General features: G+C 39.4%; 2 protein-coding genes across 2 annotated transcripts; one reads left to right on the top strand and one right to left on the bottom strand.

The window, feature by feature from the left end:
* The first annotated feature begins 640 nt into the window (after nucleotides 1-640).
* On the top strand, nucleotides 641-5,344 carry LOC103467189 (uncharacterized). Its single transcript, XM_008413321.3, has 7 exons — nucleotides 641-870; nucleotides 1,032-1,130; nucleotides 2,304-2,335; nucleotides 2,636-2,661; nucleotides 2,749-2,802; nucleotides 2,898-2,960; nucleotides 3,940-5,344. The coding sequence occupies exons 1-7, from the start codon at nucleotides 789-791 to the stop codon at nucleotides 4,151-4,153; spliced, it is 570 nt and encodes a 189-aa protein (XP_008411543.1). The 5' UTR covers nucleotides 641-788; the 3' UTR covers nucleotides 4,154-5,344.
* A 3-nt stretch (nucleotides 5,345-5,347) lies between these two features.
* LOC103467188 (uncharacterized) lies at nucleotides 5,348-13,129 on the bottom strand. Its single transcript, XM_008413320.3, has 8 exons — nucleotides 12,709-13,129; nucleotides 11,930-11,983; nucleotides 11,544-11,852; nucleotides 10,079-10,387; nucleotides 8,965-9,279; nucleotides 8,745-8,894; nucleotides 8,598-8,660; nucleotides 5,348-6,124 (listed from the first exon to the last, which is right to left on the bottom strand). Exons 1-7 carry the CDS (start codon nucleotides 12,737-12,739, stop codon nucleotides 8,617-8,619), a joined length of 1,212 nt encoding a protein of 403 aa, XP_008411542.1. The 5' UTR covers nucleotides 12,740-13,129; the 3' UTR covers nucleotides 5,348-6,124; nucleotides 8,598-8,616.
* Between the last annotated feature and the right edge of the window lie 1,046 nt (nucleotides 13,130-14,175).

Genomic DNA, 14,175 nt, shown 5'->3' with positions numbered 1-14,175 from the left:
GTTAAATAATAAAAAGGAAGTTAATCTTACATAACACAAGCATCTCTGTGGTTGCCAGTCACACACTGAGCAAACGGGCAAAGAAAAGCTCACTAATCAAAGCTCTCTACCTGAAGACAATGTAGCCACACCTATTGCTTCTGGCACTGTACTGCATTCTTGTGTGAGAATAATCTAACTAAACCAAACACTGAATGAAAAGGTTTTCTTTCTGTGTAGCATAAAATTGTGAGGGTTTATTTAAAATGTAATAATTTTAAAAAAATACTATATGTCATAGGTGATCAACTATAGCCAAAGTTAGATTGACCGCTTTTACAGAAAAGTCTGTCGAGTAGTGTTATTGCTACAATCATAATTTTACATATAATACTGTATTTATGGCCTTACAGTATTACCTCTTAAAAATATTCAGTCAAACCGCCTCTCTGGTTTTACCGTATAAAGGGTTAATACACATACTTGCCTGCTGGTGGCGCTGCTTCCGTAAGACACTGAAAACAATTCCAACAAAGAAAAATCCAGGCGAAACGGAAGTTGTGCGCAATTTGTGTGGGAGAGCGTTTGTTTTGTGTCTGAGATCAACTCTGAACGGGCGGGGTTATGGCTCTGAACGCACACGGCTTCACCGCGGCTCGCCGGCAGAGAAATCGAGCTCCCATGTGTAGGAGGAGTCGACTTGGTTTTCTTTTGACGCCAAAAGAAACTAAACTACTCTTAACCGCCAATAAATTCGAAAAAAATATCCAATTTAAACCAAAGACAGAAACCGTATAAAATAGATTGAAATGGCTTCGCTGGATAACAAGTCTCCGCAGGAAATCAGCGATCTGCTGGACGAGTACGGGATCAAACATGGACCTGTGGTTGGTGAGTGAATCACCGTCAGTGGACCTCGGCGGGCCCCCTGTCCGTCCGTCCGTCCCTCCGTCTGTCTGTGTGAAGTTTCTACCCGTGAAGTGTTTGGTGTGATTTTCAGGCTTTTCATCATTCCTAATGTTGGTTTGTGTGTGATGTCTGTTCGTGCTCAGGAACTACCAAGAGTCTGTATGTGAAGAAGCTGAAGGAAGCCATGGCCAAGGGGAAGAAAGCTAAACCATCATCTGATAAAACCTATTACAGAGAGGAGGGTAATCAGTCCTTTATAGACTCATATAGTTTTATACATACGCTGGATTTATAAGGTTGACGTAGTAAAAGTTGAATTCTCTTATCACATGTTTTCCTTGGTACTTTTTAGCCCTGCTCAATGTATCCAAATGCACACAGTAAATATCGGTCTCTCTCAATAAATTCAGTTCAGTTAAAATTTCTGTATTTACCCCGAAAGGGAAATAAAATGTACTGATATTTCATAGCAGCATGTCCTAAATAACACTTGGGTTGTTGGCAACAACTGCTAATCCACCCCATTTGCTTTTGCATCTCCTCTTTAAATCTTTGGCTGGCCATACAGAGAGCTGTTGGAATCTGATACATGCCTATTATAATCAATGGAAGAGATGTTTTGAGCTGAGCTGATGGAGTGGCCCATGGTGATGGTGGGGTTATGGGTTGGTGTGTGTTATGCACAACGAACACGGGTGCATTTTATTGAGATGTCGTTTTGAATGCATAGAGATATAATATCAAGATCCAGTTGTCGTACCATGCATCCACAACCTCATGTTGCTGAAAACATCCCAGTTCTTCTACAACCAGCAGACTCAGCAGACTTGTCACCATGCTCTGGATCGGCGTATGCAACAATATGTTCCAGGTCGTGCAAATATCCAAGAACTTTACATTGAAGAGGAGGGCACCAACATTCCACAGGCCACAATCATCAACCTGATTGATGGCTGAGTCAAATTTAAGTCACGCCAGATACTGAATGGCCTTTGAAAGCCCCAATGCAGTAAAACTGCAGGTTAGAGTGGCCTTTTATTGTGGCCAGCCTAAGGCACTCCCGTGTAGTAATCACACTGTCTAATCCTCGTCTTGATATGCGAGTGTGACAGATTGTGTCAGCAAGGGAGAAGTGGTCACTAACTCAGATTAAGACAGATTGGTGAACCACAGTTGAGAGAGCGAGGCCTTTTGTGTACGTGGAAGAAGTCTTTGGGCTCCTGCACAATGGGTGCAAAAACAAAAGTGCTGTATTTATGTCTACCTACCAATCAGTGTAAAAACTGCAGCATATATTAAGCATCACTACATGATTTTCCATTAGAAAATTCAGGACAGCGAAGTGTCTGATACTTCTGAACCGTGTTTTTGTGGTAAAACCTTATATTCAATGTGATATTTGTGTTTTCTTGCAGAGGAGGAAGTCACTTATGTTTACAGGACACCAGTAAGTATCTCTCCCCGCCCTCTGCTCAGGTGTTTGTGGAACCGCTTACTTACAAGGTGCAAAGTGCACTTCCAGGTCTCTGGATGTACACTTTGGTTCACTCTCTAGAGTCAAAACTAACATTCGTTTCAAGTAAAAGTCGGCGATGCAATTATTTTTGAAAATTTGAGCCAAGCACCCTGAACAACAGCTCTGCATGTAGCTTAACATTTGTAGCTGCTTATAGCGTAGATTTGCTGCCCTCACACCCACACTTGGGTATAACTTCAGTGCTTACAGTTTGTTTCCATCTTCTTTCAGAGCAGAAATGAGACCTCTGGAGACGGGTCAGTTTCTCTGTTTTATTTCTTGAACTGTATTTATGCCACTAAATCGAGATAGCAATTACAAACCAGTCTGTCTTGTTGCTACAGGGGGACTTACATGAGATCCAGACGAGACTGGGCTGAGGGGGAATATGGACATGAGTAAGTCAGAATCAGCGGTTCCTGAAATTGGATTTTTTTATTTTATTTTTTTCAAAAACCCTTTAAATCTTCTACTTTTATATGACTGTCTGCAGCACTTCCTACTCGAGCTACTCAAGTTCAAGGCCTGAATACAAAGGAAGGGATTTGGTTGATGAGTGAGTACATCTGTGAAATATCCTACCCTAACCTCAGCTGCTGTAACGTAGCCATTTGTTCTTCTGCAAACCTCATTTGCATTCTTTCAACACCTTATCAGTTATTCTGAAATTATTTAAAAAAATATCAGAAAAAATGTCCAGTCATTTTATACTTTGTGCCATTTGGATGCACTTCTTTAAGCAAGTTTTATTTATTTTTTAATGTTGCAGATAAATCAGCTTCATTTCAGAGTCTTTATCTCTTGGACTAAAAGCTGATTTTCTTTTTTTTTTTTTTAAACATTGTTTGTGAAATGTGTCTTTATGCTTTTGGTAAAAACTCTCCAAAATGACTATTTGTTTTCAAAACAAATTTCTGAAGTAGTAGTAATTTGGCATTTTATTTTTTAATCTAGTCAGTATGTGAGAAGAAAAAAAAAAGCATTTAAAATGAAAAAAATTATATAAACGTCAATGTTGTATTGACTAAATTAAAACTACAGCCTTTATTAAGCATTAAGAGACTTTTAATTATGAAAATGAAAGGCAATGGATCACAATACTTATCTAGACCTGAAAATTGATTGGAGTGAATTTCATAAATTTTCAACATTTCATAGAAACCCAGCATGGCAGCAACTCTGCAAAGTCTCGCTCTCCTGCAAGCTGAATGATCTGCTGACATGTTTCAAGAGATTGTGGAAACAAATTTTCTTACATTTATACAAAAAAGAGAAGAAAAAAAAGATGCAAGTGCAAACCATTTATAAATTGTATTCATTGCCAAAGTTTGTGTTTTTGTAACTCCAACCCAGATTTCACATTTATGAATTACCTAACTTAATTTAACTGATCAGTGAGGAACATCAGTGCACAGAAACTAAATTGTAATCTGAATTAGTATAACCAGCTCTTTATCAGGTATATTCACGGTAGCTCTGGAGATTTAATTCAACGCATGACCGATCCTCAGCCACAGCCTGACTTGTTGTTTCAGGCCCTACATGTACGACACTCCGTCCACCTACAGCAGCAACTCGTACGCCAAACCGACGCCCATGAAGTCGGAACCAGAGAAACCAAAGGCGCAGAAGTCGTCCCGCCTGATCCCCCTGTGGCTCCAGTTCGTCTTCTTCCTGGCTCTGGCAGCCTTCCTTTACTTGGTCTTCTCCAACATGGAGACAAACGAGGCCATCAAAGGAATAGTGTGATTTTAGTGAAATTGATTTGATGTCGAGGGATGAGATACTTTATTTTACATCTACAGTTGATGGATGTCTTTTGGGGATTTTAGACTTTGCTGTCTTTGTGGTTGATGCAATATTTGTGCTTTTTTTTTTTTTTATGCTGAAATTTGTTTGCACCTACCTGCTGCGGCTGTGGCTAACAAAAAAAGAAAAAAGCTTGCACCTTCTGGTCCTCCCTTTTAACGTCTTCTAAAACAACTTAAATTTAAACTGAAGAGTAGAAAACTGCATGTAGACCACAAGCGGCACCGTTTTATTATTCTTAAGCGAAAACTGACACCAAAGTGGGGGTGGGGGGGAAATGTGAGCTAGACCCCCGTTAAACTTTGGATTTAAAAGGAATGTCTTGTTTTTTTTTGCATGACTGTACAGGTAAGGGTAAAATACATTCTTGTTCACCAAGTTTCACTACAACACCTCTTTGAGTCAAACTGCAGAACAAACAATTTTTGTCGAATACAGGCGGCGGCTCTCTGTTGATCCTATAATTGCTGGGTTGTATGATCCTTCAAAGCTCCTGCTGCTATTTTGTTGATCATTTTGGTCTAAAGGTAGAGAGCAAAGTAAAGAAATATTTTTACCAATCTTATGGATTCGGGGAAAGTAGGGTAAATATTGGGTTTTTAAAGTGTAGTTATACGATCTAAATTGTCATTTCAGCTCTCCCTTTTTCTTTTTTTTTTTTTAAATATTGGTTTTGTAATAAAAATCAGAAACTTACACCTGAAGTTCCCGGTTTAATGTGTGCATATTTAAACGCTGCAGAGCAAATATTATTGACGATGACACACTTGTTTATTGTACATAATTTTGATTTAACTCATTTTTCAGTGTGGCTGAATTGAATAATGTTTGTCAAACAAGTACTGATGCTTCCATTTTGCTCACAGCCATTTATGCACATTTTGGACAGACTTAAATTCAAGTGCCTGTGCATTACTATCAATTCTGATAAAACTGTAAATTGCATTCAATAAGTACATGAAGATTTTTCCAAAGTAAAAATGTAAAATTGCTCAATACAAGCTGTAGTGCTACAAGTTTATGCTTTGCTCAAATGTGCAGCACTTTTGTACCACATCATCCATCTATCCAGAGTTTGTAATTTGTTTTGTAATTGGTTTTCATAATATAATAAAGAGCTTGCAGATGTAAGCATTTTAGAGTTTCAAGTCGTTTATTCAGGAACAAAAGTGTCGAGATAAATAACGTATACAAAAACAAATTAACCGCATACCGCAAGGTGTCTAAAAAAAAGCTTTCTATATTGTAGTTTGCTCTAAAGAAACGTACCATCAGCAACATGTTTAGATTGTCTAACAATTTGCACACAAAACTGTAGCATTTTTACTACCTACAGCTACTATTTACAAAAACAAGTGCAAAAAAAAAATACATTTGATGAAGATGCATAGTAGTGTTAGTCTTTAAGAACATTACATAGTATAATCCTTTAAGGATCATTGTTCTGAGGGCAGGTATCTAATCATTAAGCAGTCTGTTATTAGTGTTGTCTGGAACAAAAAGCTGCTGAACTCTGTATAGAACACAGAAACATATTCGCTCATTTCACAGATTTAAGGTTTAGTGTACGTCTGAGACGGTGACGCTCTAATCATACTTTACACCTGGCTTAAACAGGAGCGCAGAAACACACATGCCACTGCTGCTCCAACATGGCTGCCGGCCTGCACGTTACAATAACATGGTGCTGAACATTAATCTTATTGTTTTCCAGTAAGAGTAAAGAAGCCAGTGCAGTCTCAAACTGCGTCCCAATGGAAGTGCTGAACAGAAGTGTGGGCTGTAAACTGGTTCCAGCAGTCACCAGCAGGTGGCGAGCAGCAAGCATCCAGTTGCTGCCGTCTCCCCAGTCTTCTGCAGTTCATATGTGCTTGAAGAAGACTTGAGCCATCTGGATGTCCAAAGTTAAACCTGATAAAATAAGGACAGAAATGTATACATTTAATCTATGAAGCAAAAAAATAAAATAAAATACCAAGTGCTCTGAAAATGTATTTGTTCAACATTCTCACATTTTGTCAGCTATTTGTAAAATTAATCATTTCTAGAGTCACCTTTTACTGAAACTATTGCTGTAATTATTTTGTTATGCGTCTACTCGTCTTTCACATCTACAGACGTTTTGAAAATTATTCTTTACAAATTACTTTAGGTTTAGTTGAATTTAGGTCTGTGTCTTTCCGACGCACGAATAACCTTTTTTTTCCCCCTAAATTTTATGTGCCGTAAGAAACACAATAAGAGCTAAACTAGTTTAACTACATTAAATCAAAGAATATTTCAATAGTTTTTGGTCCTCATTAAGCAGAATCCATATTAAAATCAAATGAAAGACCATATTATGACAGTTTATAAATATATTTATCTATGTTTTCCTCCCTTTAATAGAAATACCAGGAAATTACAACTAGATTCACAGGTAGTCTTTGTAACTCATGATTATTAGGAACAGGAAATCACCTGTGTTAAGCTGAACTGTAGTCAAATAATCAGAAACATGGAGCTCCTGCTCACACCACAGGAACAGAACGACAGATGATTTAAAATGGGCACACGTGCCAAAGGTCATACTGAAGGACTAGCCGCTACATTCACACCCACCCCAACTCTTGGGATTATCCAGCACAGAGCAGCCTGATAGCTATCATTAACTACTGTATCTAGTTAACTTAAAACTACAGTATGTTAAAAGGCTTTGGTTAAAATTAGAGGTGCGCCGATCGATCGGCCACCGATCATAATCGGCCGATTTCCGTGAAAAAGTGTCTGATCAGTGATCGCCAATCACGGTCTCTTGTTGTCGATCACACAAACCGATCACCTGCATCTCATTTCGCAGCCTGCCTGTGCAGCTGGTCTCCTCTTTCCTTCACACTGCGCAAACGCGCAGCAACAAATCCTAAGCGATGTGGAACTATAACGCACTGAGTGAATGGGGAAGTTTGCGTGTTGCAGCGGAAAATTGAAGCACGTGGGGTGAAGAAGGTCAAAATGCATCTACACGACGAATCTAATATGGCATAAAAAAAAATGCCATACTTGACGGAGTTTGACTACATCAAGGCTCACTGCAGTAAAAAAGACATATGGAGTGACAATCAGATAGCAGGTAAAGCAGCCCACAGCTACCAACACTCACCCGGATTAGCATGACGGTCAGAAAGCTAAACAAAAAACCCGCAAAATTATTTAAGTCTTCGAGCTGCAATGTTCTGTTCTCGCTGTTGAACCGCTGCTACGCGCTACAGGTAGTAATATTTCAATTGGAGCGCCGCTTCTGCTCCACCTGGACTCTCACACCGAATCTCTGCTTAAAGCTGCAGCATCCAACTTAAAAAATAAATTTTACATATGTATTAAAACTTTCACTGTCCTAACATGAGACAAATAATCTCTGAAAAAAGAATCGATCTCCTCCCTGTTCTGCATAATTACTCCGCTCAGTCAGAAACAGCCACTCAGAACTAGCAGTAATCAGCTAGCCGCCATGCTATCAGGAAGTTTTCATTCAGTAACTCAGGATTGTTTATTGTAATGGATCCTGTATTTGCCTTTGAATGGTAAGTTTTATACTTGAATTTTTTGGCAATGTTGAGAGGTTTTATTTTGACTCTTTGCTTTATTTATCCTCTTCAGAGCCTTCATATGTTTTCAGTCTGTTAAAGATAGTATTACCGATAGCAGTACAATTTGCACAATGCCTGTTTTGTTTAGTTTTCTTCTTGGAAAAAGTTATTAAAAACAAGGTTTTAATAAGGATTATTCATGGTTCCTTTTTCCATACAATGTAACCGGTAGTGCTTATGATAAAAAAAATAATAATTACGTGATCGGTATCGGTGATCGGCTCTCATGGGTGATCGGAATCGGAAGGAAAAAACCTGATCGGCACATCTCTACTTAAAATGAAACAATTACCGTATTTTCCACACTATAAGTCGCACCTAAAAACCTTCAAAGAGACGGAGACTGCGTTATCCAGAAAGCAGTTGGGCACAATATCGCAACACCAACACCGTGAGTGAAACAATGACTGGGACAGCCTACTATATAAAGTACTCGGGGACCTCTTCTTTATTATTACACATCCACATTTGGAGAGCATGGCACAAATCCCGGACCCTAACGTCTATTCTATGTGCCTTATAATGCGTTATGTATGAAAAAAGTTTTAAAATAGGCCATTCATTGAAGGTGTGCCTTATTGTGCGGAAAATACGGTAAGCACTTTTCAGTCAAGTAGTGTGGTTAACATGTCTTAGGTTCAAATTTCCAGGTATAAGGTGTATTTATTTTAATTTATTTTAAAAATAATGAGGTAAAATCCAGACATTTATAAATTTCCAAACATTTCTAAAACACGCTAAATTTTGCACACAAGCACCTGTCATCTGAGGACTCCATCATAGCTTGTGGACTGATAAGGCAACATATGTGTTGTCCACACCTGTGAAGAGAAGAACATCTTTCACTCTAAATCACACGAGGACTTATAGATATTTTTAGTCTTCTGACGGTGAAGCTGACTCACAGGTTCTGGTCTCCCGCTCTAATTCAGAGGGCTTCTTCTCCTTATTGCACATTACCTTCGCCACAGTAAAAATAATGATGACGGCTATGACAAATGTCACCCCGGACACCAGCCAGCTGATCACCATGGGGCTCAGTAGCGGGTCAGGATCTGAAAGTGGGCGGAGTCATTCCCCAAGTTTCACTCAGAAAACTCAAGATTCCCCATCTTTGTGCCTTACCTTTAATGGCTATAGGTAGTGGCTGGCTTTCTCTGGAGACAAACGTGCGTCCGCCCAGCTGGACCCGATACAGGCAGTAATAGTATCCCTCGTTGGAGCTCTGGGCGTTGGGGAAGGTGAAAGTGACAGACTTGGAGACGGCCGGGAGCGACTGGCGCACCGTGCCGTTGGAGCGGACCAGGCGCAGCTGGAAGGAGGCGCCGGGGTACTGGCGCGGGGTGGAGCAGGTGATGTTAAAACCCTCGCCTTTGATGACGGAGCCAGTCGGGGCCTCAGCAGACGTGTTGTACCAGTGATGGGGAGTCAAAAGGTCAACTGGCAGTAAAATAAGGAAAATGAATTACAGATAAGGTACAAACGTGTTTGAGTATATGAGTAGTTGGCATTACAAATCGGTAAATTGTTTCTCACGCAAACAGTGCGTTAAACTCCACAACAAAATACCAAACAATATTCTGTAAAAGTATTCATCTCAACTGAGCGAAAACAAAAGCTAATGGCTTAGCATGCTATGGTCTTGTACACAGTCTTTAAAAAAATAAATATCTTCGCCATATTGTGTTAAGAAAATGCAAACATGATAAACACATAGTAGGCAGCGTTGCACAAAACTGAAATCTATGAGGACCAATCAGATCGCGTCAAAACCAACATGGTGCCAGAAGGTTCATTTGTGTGGACAGATATACAATTTGAACTACTTTTAAATAGCTTAGAACACTAAGTTAATAAAACACAAGATGATGTTGCCTTTAATGAAACATCAGTATTTATATTGACACTAAATTCAACAAAGTCCGACCTCATTTCCTCATTTCAGAAGCAAAAATTATTGCACTGGATTTTATTTAAGTACGTTAGCGTAAATGCGTTTCATTATAAATATAAGCTTCTTGTCAGATTTGTACTTTTTTAAAGTCTGAAAACGTAAATTGTTTCCTTGTTTGTTATAAATCTGACTTTGTCCAAAAACATGAAATCTTAAAAATGCAATGAAATTTGGAGTTGTAACATAAACTGGAAAAACTTTCAAGGCAGTGCATCACAGAAAAAAAACAACAAGAATGAGGATTAAAATATTTGTATAAAAAGCACGACAGAGATTAATACTCACCCACAGTAATATTAACAGGATGGCTGGTTGGAGATGTGATCCGGTGGGGAGGGAAACCACCCCTTATGTTGTACTGGCAGCTGTAGCTGCCTTGCTGAAACGATTCTACATCAGACAGAACCAGGCTGACTCCGATCTGGGTCGGGTCCGCGCTCTGTGTGACCAGCGGCGTCTCGACTCCGTGCTTGTACAGGTGGACGTTGCTGCCCCGGTCACGTGGTTGAATGTTGCAGTAGAAGTGAACAGACTCCCCAGCAGAAAACACAAAGTGAGGTGACAGCACTGAAAGCCTGGGCTCCATTAGAGTACCTGTGAGGAAAAGCAACAACGTAGTTCATTGATTACAAATTAAAACACGATGTTTGCCTACGTTGCGTAAAAAGATGCATAACCATTTGAATCCTCACTGTCTGACATTAAATGAGATGAAACTAAGCCTCTCAATATTTCACAGGCAAGCACATAATTAGGGAATAATAAAGCAACATCTCAAGACAAAAGCCAAGAAGTCTAATGTTTTTTTTAACTTAACACTGACCCTAAAGCCAGAGTTTCCACCACTGTACTGTAAGCCTGACGGGCCACCAGGCTTTACTTGTGCCCCCACCAGGCTAAGCATTGTTTATTTAATTACTTTTTTTTATGTTTGCATTTTTTAGGGACTTTACAGTTGGTGTTCAAGTATTTGTCTTCCAATAACACATAATTATCAAGTGATATTTTCAAATTTCCTGCCAACTTTAAAAAACTTAACTCAAAAACATGGATGAATTACTGCTTACCGCCTCAACCACTGGGCTTAGCAAGTTTTCTGGGGAAAACCCTGTTAAAGCTACACAAAAATTAGTTAGAAAGTGGCAAAAGGGAACAGACTAATATTGTTTTTTTTGTTGTTTTTCTTGCCATGGCCATCCCAAAGCCTTTATCTCATTCTCAAGAAATGTGTTGGCAAAGATAAAAAGTGTGTGTGAGAAAGGCAGCCTACAAACCAGACTCTGTTACACCAGCTCTGTTCAGAGGAAGGGGCCAATATTCCAGAGCACTGTTGTGAGAAGCTTCTGCATGTTTGCAACTCTAAAAGGCCAAACTTATTTAGTTAAGTCTACCAAGTAACAAAAGTGTGTGTATACTTCTGAATTTGAAGAAAGTAAAATAAACTCGCCCTCTCTTTTTTCTGATGTTAAGCAAACAGAAATAACTTTGGTAATCCTAACTAACCTAAAACCGGGAAACTTTAGTCTGATTTAAAATCAGATAGTGAGGGAAACAAGGTTACAAGTCTTTTCACAAAGCATGTGCAAACATCTGGTTTCAACTGCAGATGTCCTTAGCATTTTTGAACAGAACGTTGTTACTTTGACCTGTATTTTTTTAATTCCCAGCCATGTCTTCTAATGTGCTTACACCCCATTAAACTGCTCCCACACCTAATCAACACTATGTCGACAACAGATCATGGTCTGACCTGAGCATTTCACACCAGCATCATTCTGATGGCTGCAAATGTAGTTCCTGTTAATGAAGGCATCACAGTGGATCAAGCTGGACTCGTGCCCTTTGCAATGGACGGAGCGCAAAGCAATCTCTCCACCGCCCGGGCCAAATTCGGCGCCACGTGAAGCAGATTCAGCGATGCCGCAACCCAGCTCCGAGCACACCACAGTAGCTGCCTGCATATCCCAGTCATGGTCGCAAATAGTCCCCCACTTATCGTGAAGGTTTACTTCGACTCTACCGGAACAGTGGTGATCCCCGTTCACTACTCTCACCCCACCTGCGGATCGGAGAAAATTCACTTAAGAGACATGAGTTAAAATGAATGCAGATTCATAGCAGTAATCCCAGACTCACCATACGCCCCGACACCAAAAGCTCCTACTCCATCGAATAGAAAACCTAACAGGCCTATGACGGAAGAGAAAGTAATCAGAGTTACAGATTCAAAGCCATAGAAAACATCTATTTACATTAACATGGTTAACTTTTGATGTTCCTTTCCACTGTTGCTATATGTATACTCGGTATGAAGGATTGATGCAAAGCAAATGACTAATTTAGCTCTTTGGGGAGTTTGGATAAGTCAATCTTCTGACTTTCTTTAAATAGATAGCTTGTTTACCAACTGGAATGATAAACCTTACACTGCCAATACCCGCTTATGATGTCCTCATATGTTAAAGTGAAGTCAAGAGGAAGCTTTTTTATATAATAGCAGATCTACAACAACCTCAACCCTCAGCTGGACCAAGTGCTTCACAACATCACACATAAATGATGAAGCAAGAAATTAAATTCAGTTTGATTTAAAAATAATGTCAATAATAAAATTGGCAGTAAAATACCAAAAGTAATAATAACATAAATAAAAACCAAGACATACTTTATTTCAGCTACAGTGATTTCCCAAAAACTCGAATTGATCAAGTACTAACTAACTTAGTGGTTGTCAACATCTACCAATAAAATATTTATTAAATAATTTTTAAAAAGAAAACACGCACGTAAGCTTCCCTCTCGGTTTGTTTAACAAAGCTCAAATGTTCGCTGGTAATCACGTTGCATAATCACGTAGAAAAAAAGCGACACTGTGCTAACTAGCCAACAATCTTGGCTAATCGCTGATGCTGTACCTGTTAAAATGACACGGAGGAATCTCAACATTGTTCCCTCAGCCTCCCATCAGACGTCCGGGTGTTGTCCTAGTGACGGAGCCGCTGACAGTTGCTGGAAAACATCCGCTAACCGGAGCAACAAAGGACACAGCGGGATGAGGCGCTAACGGCTAACCAACGGATACACACGAAGCGCGAGCAAGCTTGGAGGCATTGTCCGGCTAATTAACACATTTTATTCACATTTAAACACTGCGCTAAAGGGGAGTTGGAGGAGTTTTCTAGTGAACCCTGGTGGCTTTCACGCTTCTGCAGCTGAGTTAGCTCCGAGCCGAAGGGAGCCCTTTTCCCTGCGGCAGACAGAGGTCAGCACAAGCCAAGTACATCACAATGTCTCCCTGCTCTCAGAAGCCGCAGTTTGCTAGCTCCCGCTTCCGGAGGCTCGGCACGCAAAGAGGCGTGGCTTCAAATTCTAAGTGATTAAAATAACATTCTTATAATATGTAATAACACTCAATCGTTCAAGATATGAGCAATTTGAATATGGAAACATAATGTTATTGGATCTTAAGACTAAATCAGATACTTGTCCAAAGCACTTAGAGTTACATAATAGTGTGTACAAAGTCTGCAAGAAGATAGTGACTTGCAATTCAAGTAAATAAAAAAAAAAATTTAAATATTGATTATAAATGTAACTCATTTCATTCGAGTATCTTTAACAGTCATTGTCATTGCTGTGAGGAAGGATCTCTGGTAGCAGTCAATCTTACAACGACTGCAAAGAAGCCTCTGACTGAAGACACTGCTGCTGTCTCATGACTGTAATAAATGACTGTTATGTTTACATTTCAACAACCAGGAAGTGGAGAACATATTTCACAGTAACATATTCTTGGTGACATCATCAGTTGTTGGAAACCACTGCTAATCCACCTTGGTTGCTTTTGCTATTCCTCTTTAAATCGCTGTCATGTTATAAATCAGGTATTATTTGAGCTTTTGAGATGCTTTTGCGTCTCAAAAGCATGCAATCATATTACAATCCCGTTACAAAATAAGACTATAGCATTAAGGAGCACATAAAAAGAACAAATCATTAAAATGCAAATTTAACACAAATTAAAAGATATGGTCAATAAAATGGATAAAGTCATCTTTAACCCCTGCAGGAAAGCTAAAATTAGGACCGACTAAAGAAAGATTTGAGACTGGAGGGGAGGTTCACCTCTGAGCACACAGCTACAGAGGAATGGTTTGCATCAAAGTTTGTTCATGTATTAGATTGAACCAGTCAAAGTCTGGACTTAGATCGCATTAAGAAAATGTGTCAAGACCTGAATACTGATCATCATACAGTCTCCTTCCCATTTGATTTAGCTAAATTAGCCTCCAAGTGTACTAAAGTGGAGACATGCCTCAAAAGATTTGCAGCTGCATGCTGAACCTTTCATGTTTTATTTTTTTTTTAATTTAGGGAATTCT

This window comes from Poecilia reticulata, chromosome 7 (assembly GCF_904066995.2).
Source record: "Poecilia reticulata chromosome 7, P_reticulata-male-v2, whole genome shotgun sequence".
Classification (NCBI taxonomy): Eukaryota; Metazoa; Chordata; class Actinopteri; order Cyprinodontiformes; family Poeciliidae; genus Poecilia; species Poecilia reticulata.
This window is presented reverse-complemented; position numbering and strand designations above follow the sequence as displayed.